Source organism: Paramisgurnus dabryanus, chromosome 4 (genome assembly GCF_030506205.2).
Source record: "Paramisgurnus dabryanus chromosome 4, PD_genome_1.1, whole genome shotgun sequence".
Classification (NCBI taxonomy): Eukaryota; Metazoa; Chordata; class Actinopteri; order Cypriniformes; family Cobitidae; genus Paramisgurnus; species Paramisgurnus dabryanus.
The window spans coordinates 26,317,386-26,335,462 of NC_133340.1; the positions used below are offsets into that span (position 1 = coordinate 26,317,386).

Sequence of the window (18,077 nt, forward strand, 5' to 3'; positions counted from 1 at the left end):
GTAAAAATTTATCAGATGAATATTTTTTCCAAATTTTTTTTCATAAATCTGTTAATCAACCTCAGTACTGATCAAAACTACCAAATCTTCACAAAAATTCCATGATTTTAACCCTTTAATTGCCAAGTTTATAAGGTGTGTCACTGATTTGGGGAAAAAACACACACAAAATGACAGATTTTCAATATAAAAAGTGATTGTAAACTGGATTTTTGTTTAGCTTTTTCAGAGTCTTGAACATGTCTAAGATTGGTAAAAACATTGGCTTTGAAACATTTTTAGTTTTTGTGTAGCATCAGTTTTAATTTTTTTCTCCCTCATTTATTGTTAGTGGCTGTTTTTGCCCCATTGACTTCCATTATAACCACATTTTTTGATTGCAGAGCTATGACACCTTTTTATCATGCATTTTTGAATGTTGGATTTTTTTCCTTTTGCTAAGAGGTCAAATTTGTAATTTTTACTGTTGATCACCATGTGGCACTATTAACCCTTTAGTAGCCCTGTGCAAAAACAAAGCTTAATTTCTGACTTGTACATTGAGTTATATGGAGTATAACTCCATAATAAAAGCATATTATTGTGCATGTACGTGTGTGTGTGTGTGTGTGTGTGTGTGTGTGTGTGTGTGTGTGTGTGTGTGTGTGTGTGTGTGTGTACCTGGTAATTATTACGTTGTGGGGACCAATTGTCCCCACAAAGATAGGAATACCTGTGTCTTTGTGACCTTGTGGGGACATTTTGAGGTCCCCATGAGGAAACAAGTTTATAAATCAAACAAAATGATGTTTCCTGAAAATGTGAAGTAGGAGAAGGGTTTTTGTGATGGTTGGGGTTAGGGAAATTTTCTGTAAAAATCTTCTCTGCATTGGATTTATGAACATCATTTATTATGAACACAAAAACAACTTCAAATAAATTGAACAATGAAGCAAGAGTAGAGGATGGATGGAGAACTAAACAATCAAACTAACTTTTAGTGTGTATGTGTGCCGGGGGTGTGTTCAGTATTTCCAGCAGGACTTGCAGCATATCACTTGGTGCTCTCTGCAAGTTTGTCCACCACAACAGATGCAAGTGCTGACATGTTTGTTCTTTGCACCAATTGCATGTTCCCCTCTTCACTCCTGAGCTGCTGGTGCCTGCTGGTGTCTGTGGATTTGTGTCTGGACAGACAGCTGCAGGAGACTGAATCTCTCTCACCAGTGCAGTAGCAACTGGTGTGCGAGGGTGATGCTCTCTCCTCAATATTGCTGCAGAGATTTTCCCAGGTCTTCTAGGAAAGACTTTTCCTAAACAGCTTTTCACCTCCCTCGTGCATGAGTTGCTGTCCCTCCAGACAAACTTGCAGAGAGCACCAAGTGATATGCTGCAAGTCCTGTTGGAATGACTAAACACTTATGTGTTCATAATAATGATGTTCATAAATCTAATGTCTAATGCAGAGAAGATTTTTACAGAATATCTTTTTTTCATGCACATACACACACATACGCACACATACGCACGCACGCACACACACACACACACACACACACACACACACAAACACGCACACATACGCGCACACACACACACACACACACACACACACACACACACACACACACACACACACACACACACAAATATGCTTTTATTATGGAGTTATACTCCATAAAACACAATGTACAAGCCAGAAATTAAGCTTTGTTTTTGCACAGGGCTACTAAAGGGTTAATAGTGCCACATGGTGATCAACAGTAAAAATGACTAATTTGACCTCTTAGCAAAAGGAAAAAACACCAACATTCAAAAATGCATGATAAAAAGGTGTCATAGCTCTGCAATCAAAAAATGTGGTTATAATGGAAGTCAATGGGGCAAAAACAGCCACTAACAATAAATGAGGGAGAAAAAAATTAAAACTGATGCTACACAAAATCTAAAAATGCTTCAAAGCCAATGTTTTTACCAATCTTTGGCATGCCCAAGACTGTGAAAAAGGTTTAAAAAAATCCAGTTTACAATCACATTTTATATTGAAAATCGGTCATTTTGTGTGTGTTTTTTCCCCAAATCAGTGACACCACTTATAAACTTGGCAATTAAAGAGTTAAAATCATTGAATTTTTGTGAAGATTTTGTAGTTTTGATCAGTACTGAGGTTGATTAACAGATTTATGTAAAAAAATTTGGAAAAAATATTCATCCGATACATTTTTATAGCCGTTGAATTTAGTGGATGTTTTCATCCACTAACAACACGAAAGGGTAGTAAATTTGAACAATGCACAAGGGTTAAAATAACCACCAGAGCAATGTTTGTGGTAACCGTGGTATAAGACAAATAATTGATGCCTGTCCTTTGAATTATTTAAAAATAATAACCCACGGTGTTAATGCGGCACGATGCAAAGCAAATTTTTTAATAATTCAGCAGCCCGTCATCAATTATTTCTACGTGAGTGTGTTATTAATGACATTAATGCTTAAAGGAAAACACCACAGTTTTTCAATATTTTACTATGTTCTTACCTCAACTTAGACGAATTGATACATACCTATCTTTTTTCAATGCGCGCACTTAATCTTTGTAAAACGCCTTGTGAATGTGTTAGCATTTAGCCTAGCCCCATTCATTCCTATGGATCCAAACAGGGATGAATTTAGAAGCCACCAAACACTTCTATGTTTTCCCTATTTTAAGACTGTTACGTGAGTAATTACACGAGTAAGTATGGTGGCACAAAATAACTTTTGTTTGGAGCCATAGGAAAGAATGGGGCTAGGCTAAATGCTAACACATTCATGAAGCGTTGTACAAAGATTAAAAGTGTACGCATTGAAAAAAAAGATGGGTATGTATTAATTCATCTAAGTCAGGGATTCCCAAAGTGTGGTACGCGCACCCCCAGGGGTACGCGAGCTGCCACCAGGGGGTGCGCGAGAGGAAAAATGTAATGTAATATAATAAAATACATAAATACTTACTGTAGAGAACTTATTAAAAGCTTTCATTTAATTTTGTTTGAAACTTGAGCTGTTATAATGAATCTGCAAACTATTATACACCTTTTGTGCGAACAGTAAAGGCTTTCGTTAATGTGTTTGATGGGTCTGCACGTGACGCACTGGTAAACATGAGGAAACCTCTCATTTGTCATCTATTAGCTGACGGCAGTAAGTGTACGTTTTTTACCATAGTAAACTCGAATGGCGTCTAAATATCACAGTGGTTAAACGCATACACGGGGGCGCGCATCATCTACGCTGAGCGTAGTTTCAGATGGTGCAATAGGCGTAAATATTTTTCACAATGTTGGACGTAGCTAAGCCCGACGTAGGACTATTACACCCAACTTCTTAACGTCCGGCTAGTGCAACCGGCCCTTGGTTATTTGCGCATGATTAAACATGAGTATTTATGGTGAGAAAATAAAGCTTTTTTGGATTTTTTTTTAAATGGGGATTGGGGGTGCGCCAACCCGGTTGGGACATAGAAGGGGGTGCGCAGGAAAAAAAGTTTGGGAACCCCTGATCTAAGTTGAGGTAAAACATGGTAAAAAACGGTGGTGTTTTCCTTTCATTTAAACTACGCTTTGTAATTCGTACTCCATGTTTCTTCGTTGCAATTTTGCTTATACGATAAAAAAGTATACAAATGCCGGCCTCATTTGTAGCGCTGCAAAGAATATACTGTTAAACCATCCAGCCGTATCTCAGTTCTGTGTATATTTAATGAGAAACTCAGCTTTTAACCTATTGCCTGTTCTAGACCATCAACCTGAGCTATAAACTCAAAGCGCTGATTCAGTATCCAAATGCCCAGGTTATTCTGGAACGCTCCTTGATTTGGAGGATACCGCTTGGTGTTAGTGTATCGATGGCCTTTGCATTTCACCAGTGGAGGGTGTAAATATCTTGTAGGACGATCAATATTCTCATTATTCTCTGTCAGGAGAAATCTGTAATTCTTGCATGCAATGCGCCTGCCTGGCCCGCTCGGCGGGGGATTGTTGCAGCTAATGATAGCGCGCGTAGCAAAGCAACACCGATTGTTAGCATACGCAGCAGGAACTGTCAGTGTCTTGTCATATCTACAGTACAGCTGCACAAGGGGGTGGAAAATAAATTACATAATTCATCCGATGCACAAAAGGTACTTCATTCCCGCTTTTAATTTGTCCAACCTCTTTTTGTAATTTCATTTAGAAGCCATATACACATACAACAGGCTACTGATTTGAACATGAGAATAAAATGGGTCCATGATTATATGACAAAAACAATTACGGTTTGAAGAAGGTAAAAGCTGCACAGAGAGAGAGAGAGAGAGAGAGAGAGAGAGAGAGAGAGAGAGAGAGAGAGAGAGAGAGAGAAAGAGAGAGAGACTGATGAAACTTCTAAACAAACAGCATTTTCAACGAGCATCTCTGTATGCAACAGAAAGATGAGGCAGAAGAGATCGATCGCTTCCAGAGGCAGCTGAACTTCGAAAGAAATTGGGATTATCGATTTGTCTGTTTCACATTCTTTGGACTGTGATGCAACATCACAAAACATTGGGATTTAGCATTTAGCCATTATTGGCAGGGTTTGTTATCTGCTCTGCTGAGAGACTTCCAAGAGAGTTGGGAATAAATGTTTTGAAACTTCTCAACAATGTTTGGAACTTCACAATAAACCTAAATTAGCCAATAAACATCAATATATAGGGGAGCGCGGGGCAAAAACTAATGCAGGGTTAGTTGTAACACGGATTGTTAACATTGTTGCACAAAGATGAGTTTTAATTTTCTGGTATTTTTTTTCATGCTGCCAAAAGATGATCTCTCGCAAATGATTGGAAATGTATAATGTTTTTCCAGAGAGTTATTGATGAAAGAGTGTTTTGGTGACATGTAAGTACATTTTTTCATCATATGTTTTTTCGGTTTCTAAGTTGGGTGTGTAAGATACCAAATCCAATGCTTTCTCATATTAATCAGTGTCTTGTTGACTAAAACAAAGCATCGTTTTAAAATATTTCTACAGCTCTTAGCAACTTTTTTGGTGGGTTTACGCTGTGTTACAACTAACCCCTCACAGCCATGGATGTCATTTACACTGGGGACACTGGGGACATGTCCCCACCACTTTTTGAAATGGCTGATTTTGTCCCCACCACTTTTTGAAAGCATTTGGTTAAAATGTTCTGAACAATCAAATGATACACTGCAGAAAATGATTTTCATGAAAAAAAATTCTTAGTATTTTTGTTTTCAGTAAAAATATCAAAAAATTATTGTATTAAGATGCTTTTTCTTGATGAGCAAAACGACCCAAGAAAATAAGTCTAGTTTTTAGACCAAAAATATCAAATTTAAGTGATTTTGTGCATTAAACAAGCAAAAATATCTGCCAATGGGGTAAGCAAATTTTTCTTGCATTTTTCTTGAATTTAGTGTTTAAGAAAAATTATTTTTTTGCTTACCCCATTGGCAGATATTTTTGCCTGTTTTATGCACAAAATCACTTAAATTTGTTATTTTTGGTCTAAAAACTAGACTTATTTTCTTGGGACGTTTTGCTCATCAAGAAAAAGCATCTTAATTTAAAAATTTTAGATATTTTTAATGAAAACAAGACAAAAATACCAAGATTTTTTTTTCTTGAAAATCATTTTTTTTTTTGCAGTGTAAAGGAATGAAAAGGAAAAAGGACTTTTTTACTTTATATTTTTGTGTTGTTTTCAGTAGAAATATCTAAAAATTATTCAATTAAGAGGTATTTTCTTTATGAGAAAATGACATAAGAAAGAAACTCTAGTTTTTAGACAAAACATATCAAATTTAAGCCAATTTGTGCTTAAAACAAGCAAAAAAATCTGCCAATGGAATAAGACTTTTTTTGCAGAATTTGTCTTGTATTAAGTAAATTCGGCAGATTTTTTGCTTTAAACATAACTTCACTTAAATTTGATATGTTTTGTCTAAAAACTAGAGTTACTTTCTTGCTCATCAAGAAAATACATCTTGAAACCCCTTAGACCCCAGAGGGTTAAGAAAGTTTAGATATTTCTACTAAAAACAACACAAAAATACTAAGTAAGAAAGTCAATTTTGCATTGTGTATACATTTATTTGTTCTGATGAACATAAAGGAAAATATTTTGAGGAATGTTTGAAACCAAACTGATCAGAAGCCCCATTGACATCCATAGTAGGTAAAAAAAAATAATCAGTGGGACTTCTGATCGGTTTGGTTACAAACATTCCTCAAAATATCTTATTTCGTGTTCATCAGAACAAAGAAATTTATACAGGTTTGTAACAACATGAGAGTGAATAAATGCCAGAATTTTCTGTTTTGGGTGAACTATCCCTTTAATGCAAATTAATAGCCAGACGACAAAAGTGAAAAAATCAGGTGAAGATCACCTGATGCGTCTTCTAACACAACTGGATACGGCAGAAAAAAACAATTTAATCACTGTCAGTGTAAAAGTCCCATAGGGTATTTTTGGATCCCACTTATTGCTCAGTCACCGAATGAAAGAAGGCAAGTAACTAAAACAATATCTTTGGTCTTTTATCTCCAACAAGGTGCATGATCTCAGACAAGTCTAATAAATCAAACCCTGTTTATTCCAGCGTTCCAGCAACATCCTCACAAAACACCGACGCGTTCTAACCAAAGTGTTTTCAAATGAGAAACACAAAATATAGTCCTCCGTTTCACAATTAGGTTTTTAGTTCAATTTGATGTAGTAATAGCAAGTTGTTAGTTTCAGAATTTCGGTCAATAAAGTCGGTGTGACTTTTGCAAGATTGTGTGCAACAGCATCGCTATTCTGCTACAGGAAATAAAAGCAAACATAGCTCCCAGTGGGTTCTCCGTAAGAATACGCAGAGAGATCCCAACCGGCCTGTTCTTCTGGGAAATCCTTATCGGAAAGAATGAAGTGGAGAGCTTAGCTTTTTTTGTTAGACTTTCATTAATTGTGGATGCCATTATATAATCTAAAGATAATTGAAAGGTACCATTTGCTTCTGTCTCTGCTCTAAAGAGTTTCAAAAGGCCGTAACAATGGATGTTAGACGTGCTGTGCATTGCTTTGATTACTTGTCTGAAATACTTTGGCTAGAACAATATGCATTTGGATAAAGGGTTTCCTTTTGGCAACTTACACAACAGAAAATGAACAAAGCGGTCAGCAATATCCTACATATGAGAGAAGTTAGAACAATGTAATCCATTTTAATCCACTTTGAATAAATTTAATGTAGGGGCTGCTGAATCTGTACAGGAAATAAACATGGCTAGTCGGTATGAGGAAATATTGTCACAAGCTATATCTCAGTAACTGTAAGATTTGAGTCGAGTCCAATTATAGAAATGTGTTTTCTGCATGTACTTTTAAAAATAAAGGTTCTAAGTCAGGCTGTATATGGTTCCATAAAGAACCTTTAACATCTATAAAAATTTTCTGTTGCACAAAGTAGTGTTTTTTTTTTGTAGTGGAGACTATACAGACTACATAAGATGAACACGGAGGCACAAAAAGAAAACAAACACTGGTCAGGAAAGGGTCATTTTTCAGCATTTTCCACTACGCATCGTAGGCTACCCCATACGCTGGAAACACACTCTCTCATGAAAATGCTTCAGTCGCTATATTAGGAGCTAGTTATTTTAATTAGCATAGCTTAGCACAATCCATTGAATCTGATTAGCCATTAGCATCGCGCTAAAAATACCCATAGAGTTTTGATATTTTTCCTATTAAAAATTTGACTCTTCTGTAGTTACCTCGTGTACTAAGACCGATGGAAAATGTAAAGTTGCGATTTGAACCAATGAACATGAGTCAGTCGCTATACCAGGAGCTAGTTATTTTAATTAGCATAGCTTAGCACAATCCATTGAATCTGATTAGCCATTAGCATCGCGCAAAAAAATACCCATAGAGTTTTGTTTTTTTTCCTATTAAAAATTTGACTTCTGTAGTTACCTCGTGTACTAAGACCGACGGAAAATGTAAAGTTGCGATTTTTTTTTTTTTTGCAGATATGGCTAGGAACTATACTCTCATTCTGGCGTAATAATCAAGGACTTTGCTACTGTAACATGGCTGCAGCAGGCGTAGTGATATTATGCAGTGCCCAAAAATAGTCCCCTGCTATCGAAAGTAACCAAGCAGACTATTTTCAGGCACTGCGTTATATCACTAATCCTCCTGCAGTCATGTTACGGCACCAAAGTCCTGGATTATTACGCCAGAATGAGAGTATAGTTCCTAGCCATATCTGTCTAGAAAATCACAACTTTTAATTTTCTATCTGTCTTAGTACACAATCTAACTACAGAAGAGTCAAGTTTTAAAAAGAAAAATATCGAAACAGTTTTGTTATTTTTTAGGTGCAATGCTAATGGTCTAATCAGATTCAATGGATTGTGCTAAGCTATGCTAAAAGTGGTACCGCCAGATCGGCTGAATGGATTCCAAAACTGTAAGAATCAAATGTTTAACTCTAGTGGAGCTGGAAATTAGCATATTTTTAAAAAAGTGGAATGTACCTTTAAGTACCTTAGCAAGAAATGTCCTTTGGGGAACCAAAAATGGTTCTTCTATGGTACCACGGTAAAGAACACTTAAAACGTACATTTTCAAGAGTGTACAGATATTAATATATATATATATAGTTTATTTTTTGGGGGGGGTGTTTCTGTAGCTCAATTGGTAAGGGATCACACATATTTATTAAAGAAATGTATAGATTGCATGCACTGTAAGTTGCATAACTGTAAAATGTAACCTATATAAACAATTTTACTGTATTAAGAAGTGTGACAACTACCCCCTGTGAGGAAAGTCTTAGGAGGAATGTTATTGTTAAATCCATTTGTTTATTTACACAAACACCTGAGGATTTCCACACTTGTTACACTTCACACCCCACAATTTATAGGCAGCTAAACGCATGATCAAATTAACCGAAATAATAAACAAACAAACATGCAATGAGTGTAAAGGATTTTGCATTATTATTATGTATGTTTCTTTTGTCCATATCTGTATGTCTTTCTCATACATGTATAACTGAGAAGCACTACATTTCGTTGTATAGTTGCAATAAAAGTATTCAGTGTATTCAGCAACCCTGTACAGTACATATGATATGATTCACATAAGACCTGATCCGTACCTGCACGAACATGTATTCATCTTGAACCACGAGTGAGTTGGTCTCAATATAGCCAGGAAATGGGTACGTCTTACTGGACTCGGAGCAGGCGTGAGCTCTGCATGTCACATACTGACAATCTGTTGTAAGGAGAGATGTGAGAGGGACAGAAAGAAAGGACTGGAGCTGTTAATTAGATTCTGCCGAGGCCTTTGGTCCAATAACCATTATCTGGTTCTTGGAATCTCTCATCATACCTCAGCAACAGAGAACATTAGGTGATGTAAGATCTGTAATAATGTGTCCGACATTAACCAATATGAAAAAGATAGAGTTAGACAGACAGACAGATGGAGAGAAAGTCTAGGTCTTTTAGGGGTCATGAAAGGTTATTTCTCGCGCTGTATGGTGCCATAAAGAACCTTTAACATCCGCAGAGCCTTTATGTTACAATAAAGTAGTGGAAATAACATACCACAGACTATTAAAAGGTTAGAAAGAATGTGTTTTCTTTTTAAGAACGAAGATCCTTTATTTTTATAGTTGTTGTGTCATTATGTTATTATCCTCAGCCTTGCTCTCATCTAATGTTTTCCCAAAAAGCCCTCTAAGGCCAAGTTTAAATAACAAATGATGTCACAAAGTGAGAAAACGTAAGGTAAAAAAACTTTCAAATTACTTAAATGGGAAACACCTAAAAATGATTTTTTTTTTATATATATTTTTTTTTAAGTTGCCCACCAGCATTTTTTGTGATTTTCACAAAAGTTTCACAAAATGCCCTCCAGGAAAATTTTCTTCTAAAAATATATACACATACAAATATATCAAATGATAGAACAGATCATCTGCTTTCAAATAAACAAACAAACAAAAAATGGAAAAAAAAAACGTTTCATCCTATCTTTATTTTTTCTTTGTTTATAAACTCTTAATTATGTGTATTTTTCTTCAAAAATACAAAATTTTGAGCAAAAAGCTGAAATAGTTGCATTTTGTGAAGGAATTTTGTTAGAGATCAGAACAATTATCAAAACATACGTAAAGTGTAAAATTAATAAATATTTTTTGGCTTCAGTTTTTTATAGTTAAAAAAAATAAAAATAAGAGCGGCATCTAGTGGATAATCACAGTATTAGAGATTACCATAAAAACAGGATCACGTTTTTTCAGGCAAATGTTTTCTCTTAATTGACGAAATAACTCGTCAATGGCGGGGAATGATATAACTTAAATATTTCACTTAAAATCATAACATTTTAAGTTGTATTAAATGTATTTTATTTAAAGGTGTTACCAGCAGCCATATCACCCTGTAGCCCAAGACAGCTTGCCCACTGAAGCTAAGCAGGGCTGAGCCTGGTCAGTACTTGGATGGGAGACCACCTGGGAAAAACCGGGTTGCTGATGGCAGTGGTGTTAGTGAGACCAGCAGGGGGTGCTCACCCTGTGGTCTGTGTGGGTCCTAACACCCCAGTATAGTGATGGGGACACTATACTGTCAAAAATAAGCACCGTCCTTCGGACGAGACGTTAAACCAAGGTCCTGACTCTCTGTGGTCATTAAAAATCCCAAGATGTCATTTGAAAAAGAGTAGGGGTGTGCCCCGGCATCCTGGCCAAATTTGGCCTACTAATCATCCCTCATACTAATTGGCTATATCACTCTATCTCCTCTCCACTAATAAGCTGGTGGGTGTTCTGGTGCAATATGGCTGCCGTCGCATCATCCAGGTGGATGCTGCACATTGGTGGTGGTTGAGGAGATTCCCCCGTTCATATGTAAAGCGTTTTGAGTATTGAGAAAAGCGCTATATAAAATGTAAGGAATTATTACCAATTAAAGTAATTTTTTAAGTTAATCAAACTTTCACTTTTTATAGTGTATATACACAACAACCCTGTCAAAAAGATCTGTCTAAAAGATCGTTCCACAAAGATGAATAAACCCACTCTACATCATATACCAGGCCTGTAGATGGCAGTGTTACCTTGTAAAGAAACACTACAAGCCTGCGCACATACACAACTTCTACAGAATGAAATATACAAACAATCAAGATGGCGAAAGCATCATGAGGTAAGTTTATTACTACAAGTGCCCCTGGACTACAGCGGCAAAACATTAACTCATTCCGCGCCAGCCTTTAAAAAAAAAAAAAAAGATGCCCGCCAGCATTTTTTTTTTGTGATTTTCACAAACGTTTCACAAAATGCCTTACATGAAATTTTTCTTTTATTAATATATAAACATACAGTATATCATACCCTCTGCTTTTAAACAAACAAACAAACAAAACAGTTCTTCTTCATTTGTTCTCTTTTTTAATACCCTCTCAAATATGGTAGGTTTCTTCAAAAATACAATTAATGATAAATAAATTGAGCAAAAAGCTTAAATAATTTTATTTTTGTAAAGAATAGAGATCAGATTTAGAACGATGATCAAAAAATACACAGACTTTTCTTTGTTGTTGAATTAATTGATGCTTCAGTTTTTTATAATTTGAGTAAGAGCGCCACCTAGTGGATAATAGGTGAATTACAGATTACCATAAAACTTGTCAGGGAAGCGTCATTGGCAGGGAAAATTTTTGTCGTAATTGACCTATGACTAAGCCACGCCCCCTCCACAAACTCGGACAAACAATCAACATTCGGGGAAAGGCACTATGGCAGCTGTCACAGTAGGAGACATTTCACAGGAGGCAATTGATGATTTTTTTTGGAGACAGAAAGACTATATATCATCTTGAAGTTACCAAAAGGGCCTTAACTATGCATTGGAGGGTTATATTAATAATTTTATTGTTGAAAAATTCGAAAAAAAAGCTTCAGCATATGTTTCCAGGACAAGCCTTTTTTTACCATCTTTACCAAGAGTAAATTACCTCTCCGTTAGTTTGGTGCTACAGTGTTAGCATGAATCATTTAGCACAACATTGCTATTACAAATAACATTTATCATCTCAGTTATTTACAGATACGTTAATGAAGCTAAGTGACATGATGTACAACGCAGCTAGAAGCTAATGTTAACGTTTTCTAATGTTAGGCTAACGTTACGTTAGAGATGTTAAGCATAACGTTCAAATACGTTGTTGACTTAGCTTAGAACAGATGTAAACATCCTTGTTCAATTTATCCACCTTTAGTTGGTGTTGTGGTATACCGCATAACTTAATCTAGAAGCATACACTTATCTCGGTTGAGATGTGGCTTGGGAAATGGTTAAAAATACACATCGTCGCCCAGCCTTTCGGGATACCAAGTGTCGGAGTTGCATGTACCCCATGCACACCGTATGAACATTTTAAACTTAAAATGACAAGAAAAAACATTTAAAAAACGAATGAGAACTGACTGCAATGCATTTCAATGGATGTGAAAGGAAAGAATGTCCGAATGTATTAGGTTGCTATTCACAGTGTGATTCTCATCGCATTTGGGGGCGTGGCTTAGCCATAGGTCAATTGACGAGGTAACTCGTCAATGGCGGGAAAAGAGTTAATAGACTCAATATCTTGAGTTGCACAAACACAGTCCTATAGGCAATTATTGTTGTTTTGGTTATACTACTGAACTAACACATTCGCATGACATCGCTGTTCTCACAGATTCACATGTGAAGACGACAAGGCATCATTTTCAAAAACTTGCACTTTGAAACCCATCTTTAAAAGTTTCAGACCCCCAAATTCCGGCGTTGTGTAAACAAACCCCCAAAACATTCCCGTTGATGGTTCATCATTGTCGTATAAATGACCCCTAGATGGAAACCTGAAAATTAACAGCAAATGTGTTTCTTAAAATTTTAAGTAGAATTATATAAGGAAAGAAAGATGGATGGATGGATGGATGGATGGATGGATGGATGGATAGATAGCAACCGCATTAATACAATTTAAGACAAGAAAGAAAGAAAGAAAGAAAGAGAAAGAAAGACTCACTGCTATCAGGTGTATGAGCTTCCATGTGTATTAGATCTAACTCCTTGTCCAGACCGGTCACTGACCTGCAATAGAGACACACCAGAGCAAGGAGAAAGAGGCTTTATCACAAGGACAAAAAATGTTCCTTCAAAAAATGTGCTTCTTCACAGATGTCTTACTAAAGCCTTGTTTCTTCCAGCAAAGTAAAAGTGTTGCAGGGTGCCACTTCCCCAAATGCCACATGATGGAAAATGGAATCAAAGTACAGAGTACTGTAGATACAAAAGACTGATATTTGTGGGTGTACACAGTCGTGGGATGAGGACTGTTAGAGACTGAGTACAGCAGAAATGAGACTATTGGAAGTAAGAATGTGTGTAGTACATCTTTTCACACTATAACACACCTCTTAAACAACCCCTTCCATTTACTAGACTCAAGCAGACCAAACCTCATACTTTATCTGGGCTTCTCGAAGGAATTTTAAACAAACCAGCTTAAACCTCTGCTGTCTTCCCAGGAGTTTAAACGTCCTGTAGTGGCCAGCACTGAGTTGCATCAACGAAAGACCTTGAGTTTTAAAGGTGCAATGTGTAACTTTTCAGAAGTTAGATCTCTTGACAGAAATACAATATTATCAGTGGTGTATAAAGACCATACATGATAAACTGTGTTGTTTTTATTACCTTACAATGAGCCGTTTTATCTATGTACACTGTGGGTCTCTTTACATGGAAGTCGCCATCATGTTTCTGCAGTAGCGTAAACGGACAAACTGCTCTACGGAGCGCATTTCGTCCCTACGTTGTCTAAGACGACGACATATTTGTACTGTGGCAGCTACTGTAGCTTCTAACTGGTTTTGAAATTGAGGCTGGTTGCAATTCCCAGTCTCACAACTAGATGCCGTTAAAAACACATACTGTACCTTTAATACATTATTTAGGATTGTCTCAATATCTTTGTAACAATTTAACAATAACTTGATTATTTCCACAATTGTTAAACCGTGATGATGTTGTACCGAACAGGATAAAAGCAGAACTAAAGTTAGATTGTGCTTAGCTAGAGATGAAGGACCAGATTAACTAATAGCTTGTTCCTGCATACACCATCATTTAGGTGTTAAATAACAATTGTCTGGATTACTAAAGACGTGTAGTGGATAATTAGCGCTTTAAAGGTGTGGCCGCGTTATTTTTGCGACTGACCTTATCGCATGCATTTGTAGTAGTTTTCCTTTCAGACACAACATTTATAAAAGGAGCGTATTTAAATGATCCACGTAAGTATTTTTCCCTTACATCTCAATTTATTTTAAATGCCAGAAGAACAAATTATCCCCCAAAAAATAGTTTGCCAAGCCATGTTAGTTTTTATTTGCTGGGGGAAATAAAAGACGAATTGGAGCACTTAAAACAAAATTGCACAGCATAACCTGTAGTTTCAACGCTATCTCATGTCAACTCGTATGCAGGTTGCTCATTCATATACTAAAAAAATACTTAATTAGTAATTTCGTCTTGTTTTTAGTAAAAATATCTAAACATTCTTAATTTAAGATGCATTTTCTTGATGAGCAAAATGACCTAGGAAAATAAGTCTAGTTTTTAGACAAAAAAAATAACATTTAAGCGAATTTGTGCTTAAAACAAGCAAAAAATCTGCCAATGGAATAAAAAATATTTTCTTGAATTAAGTGTTTATGAAAAAAGTACATTTATTTCGAGAATAATTTTCCTTATTACATTGGAAGGTTTTTTATTTATTTATTTATGCTTGCTTTAAGCACTCATTTACTTAAAGTTTATATTTTTTGTCTAAAAACTAGACTTAATTTCCTAGGTAATTTTGCTCATCAAGAAAATGCATCTTAATTTAAGAATTTTTAGATATTTTACTGAAAACACGACAAAGTCATAAAGTCATTTTTTGCAGTGTTTTAATTGGTATGACCACATTCATACATTTTTGTACACTGCAAAAAATTATTTTCAAGAAAAAAAAAATCTTGTTTTCAGTAAAAAATCTAAAAATTCTCAAATTAAGATGTTTTTTCTTGATGAGCAAAACGACCCAAGAAAATAAGTCTAGTTTTTAGACCAAAAATATGCAATTTAAGTGATTTTGTGCATAAAACAGGCAAAAAATCTGCCAATGGGGTAAGCAAAATTTTCTTGAATTTAGTGTCACGGTGATCCGTGTCATGTTTTGTGTCTGTTCTATATTGTCATCACCTGGACACTTGTTAATTATCACATCATTCATTCCACCTGTGTGTCATTAGTCTTTGTGTATTTATACCAGTGTTTGTGTCACACTCTTGGCCGGATCATTGTCATTACCACCTTGTCTGTTCCTGTTTCACATTTTGATGTTCCTGTGTTTTGCTACCTGTTACTCCTCGTGTTATTATTTCCAGTTTTATCATTAAATGTTATTTATTTTCCGAACTCTGCGTTTGTGTCCTCCCTCCACTCCCACGTCGTGACATTTAGTGTTTAAGAAAAATGATCAAGATTTTTTGCTTACCCCATTGGCAGATTTTTGTGCTTGTTTTATTCACAAAATCACTTAAATTTCAAATTTTTTTTGGTGTAAAAACTAGACCTATTATCTTGGGTCGTTTTGCTCATCAAGAAAAAGCATCTTAATTTGAGAATTTTTTAGATATTTTTACTGAAAACAAGCCAAAAATACTAAGAATTTTTTTCTTTAAAAAAATATAGCGCTTTTAACAGACCTATGGCCATCCAAAGCGCTTTACATTCACCCATTCACTCACACATTCATACACCGACGGCGGTGTCAGGCATGCAAGGCAGCTCGTCGGGAGCAGCTGGTCTTAGGTGTCTTGCTCAAGGACACCTCGACACTTGGTCCAGTGGAGCCGGGGATTGAACCACCAACCTTCCGGTTTGTAGACAACCTACATGAACCACTAGGCCACTGCTGCCTATGCCTTTGCCCCTGTGACGCTGGGGTTAGGGCTGGGGTTTTGTTATTGCTTTTTATTAAATTGTAAGTTTTTGCACTATTAACATTGTACAAATTTATACGAATTAGCCAATTCATAAAATATGTAAAAAAATTATTGTGAGATCAGGGGTCTGTACCATGAAATGGTTAAACAAACTCTGGGTTAAAGGATTAGTTTCTAGTTGACAAAACCAAGCCAATGTGAACAGGCCTTTTTGGTGCAAGCTATTTTCATGGTACCCATAACCCAATATTTGCACAAACTAATCCTGAACTTACCTGGCTAACCAACTAAACCGGCTTCATGGTTTAGGCCCCAGGCTGGTATTTTTTGGTTATGCACTAAAATCTCAGATATTGAACTGCACACTTTGACATGCCAGCTATTTGAATCTAATTTAAGACACTTTTGGGATCTTTTACAAAACTAAGAAGACATATATTATTCCTTGGGTCACTTCCTCAAAAGAAAAAACCTAAGCAAAATCTACTTTACCACACTGATGTGCCTTAGAAAAAAAACAGAGATTAAGAATTTTTAATTTATGATAGTTCTTTCGGCTATTCTCCATCTTCATCTTCATGTTTATTCACATTCTTTGCTTATTAATATTTATTTGTTTATTAATATTTATTTGTTTATTATTTTATCAGGATCGCCTAATCCTTTCTTAGCATCATTCATCATCTTCATACAGAATGGAAAAAGTGCCGCGTAACAAAGGTCTCACAGTTCATAACGTGGAGCAGATTCCTGTAGGAATGCAGGAACAGCCCATTTTCTGATCACAGGACAAGACCAAAACAGTGCCTGTATCCATCTTTTCGACCACTCAAACTCTTTCGACATATTTAGAACTCGTCAAAGTCAACCAGCACTTTCACAAATTCAACTTGTTCGGCCAGAAAATTGTAAGCCTGTGACATTGTCTGAGAAATGGAGATGAGATGGGATTGTGACGGTATCACCTACCAGTAGAAACGGTTTGGAGTCACTCGCTCGTGAACAAGTTGCCACTTTCGACCAAAGTCAAAGGAGCTATACAGCTGAGAGAGAAAGAGAGAGAGAGAGAGAAAGAGAGAGAGAGAGAGAGAGAGAAATAAAACAGGCAGTTGTTAAAATATGCAATCACTCGCCTTGTTAACTTAAAGCTGTGTAACCAAGTGAATCAGTTTCTTCTCGTCTCAGTTAAGAGCCTTTTCTCTGAATAAAACTGATTCGGCATTGTGATTTAGATTCCATTACATAGTTGATTCATTGTGTGCGGTGCTTTTCAAAGGTCCATTCTTCTGCAATAAACCACACCGCTTAAATCACTTGTCATGGGTTAAGACCACTGTCGCCATTAAACCGGTCATTATTAGTAGGGCTTTTCTAAGTAATTGAAGGCACAGTGTGAACCGCACCTTTATCTATTAAAGATATGCACCATTTCCATTACGTTAACATAGAAACCAAATATACTGCATACTGTATAAGCTTAAAGGGGTCATATTATACATTTTTATAGAATTTTTTTTCATTGTCATACTGTAGCTCCCAACCCTATAATGGAAAAAGCTTATTTATAGAAAAGAAGATGATAAAAAATGGCTTGTTTTGCACTTTTATAATCATTTGATCACATGACCTCAAACATTTGCAACTCATCCATTCTGTTTTTAGATACTTGGTGTGTCAAGTAATAGTAAGATAAACTCTCATGAATTCACTGCAAAAAAATGATTTTCAAGAAAAAAAAATCTTAGTGTTTTTGTCTTGTTTTCATTTAAAAATATCAAAAAATTCTTAAATTAAGATGCTTTTTCTTGATGAGCAAAACGACCCAAGAAAATAAGTTTAGTTTTTAGATAATTGGCAGATTAATTAATATTTTGATATTTTTACTGAAAACAAGACAAAAATTCTAAGAATTTTTTTTCTTGAAAATCATTTTTTGCAGTGTAAAGGTACAACACTGGAAAAAAACACTTTCTTACTTATTATTTTTGTCTTGTTTTCAGTAGAAATATCTAA

At 35.8% G+C, this 18,077-nt stretch overlaps 1 protein-coding gene across 1 annotated transcript in view; it reads right to left on the minus strand.

Moving 5' to 3' along the window:
• Positions 1 to 18,077, minus strand: part of sorcs3a (sortilin related VPS10 domain containing receptor 3a) — a 184,588-nt gene that overhangs the window by 65,610 nt on the left and 100,901 nt on the right. The window contains exons 4-6 of the mRNA XM_065295394.2: positions 17,034 to 17,107; positions 13,100 to 13,164; positions 9,171 to 9,289 (exon numbers count right to left, since the gene is read on the minus strand). Coding sequence (XP_065151466.2) covers positions 9,171 to 9,289; positions 13,100 to 13,164; positions 17,034 to 17,107 — 258 coding nt within the window. The remainder of the gene's footprint in view (positions 1 to 9,170; positions 9,290 to 13,099; positions 13,165 to 17,033; positions 17,108 to 18,077) is intronic.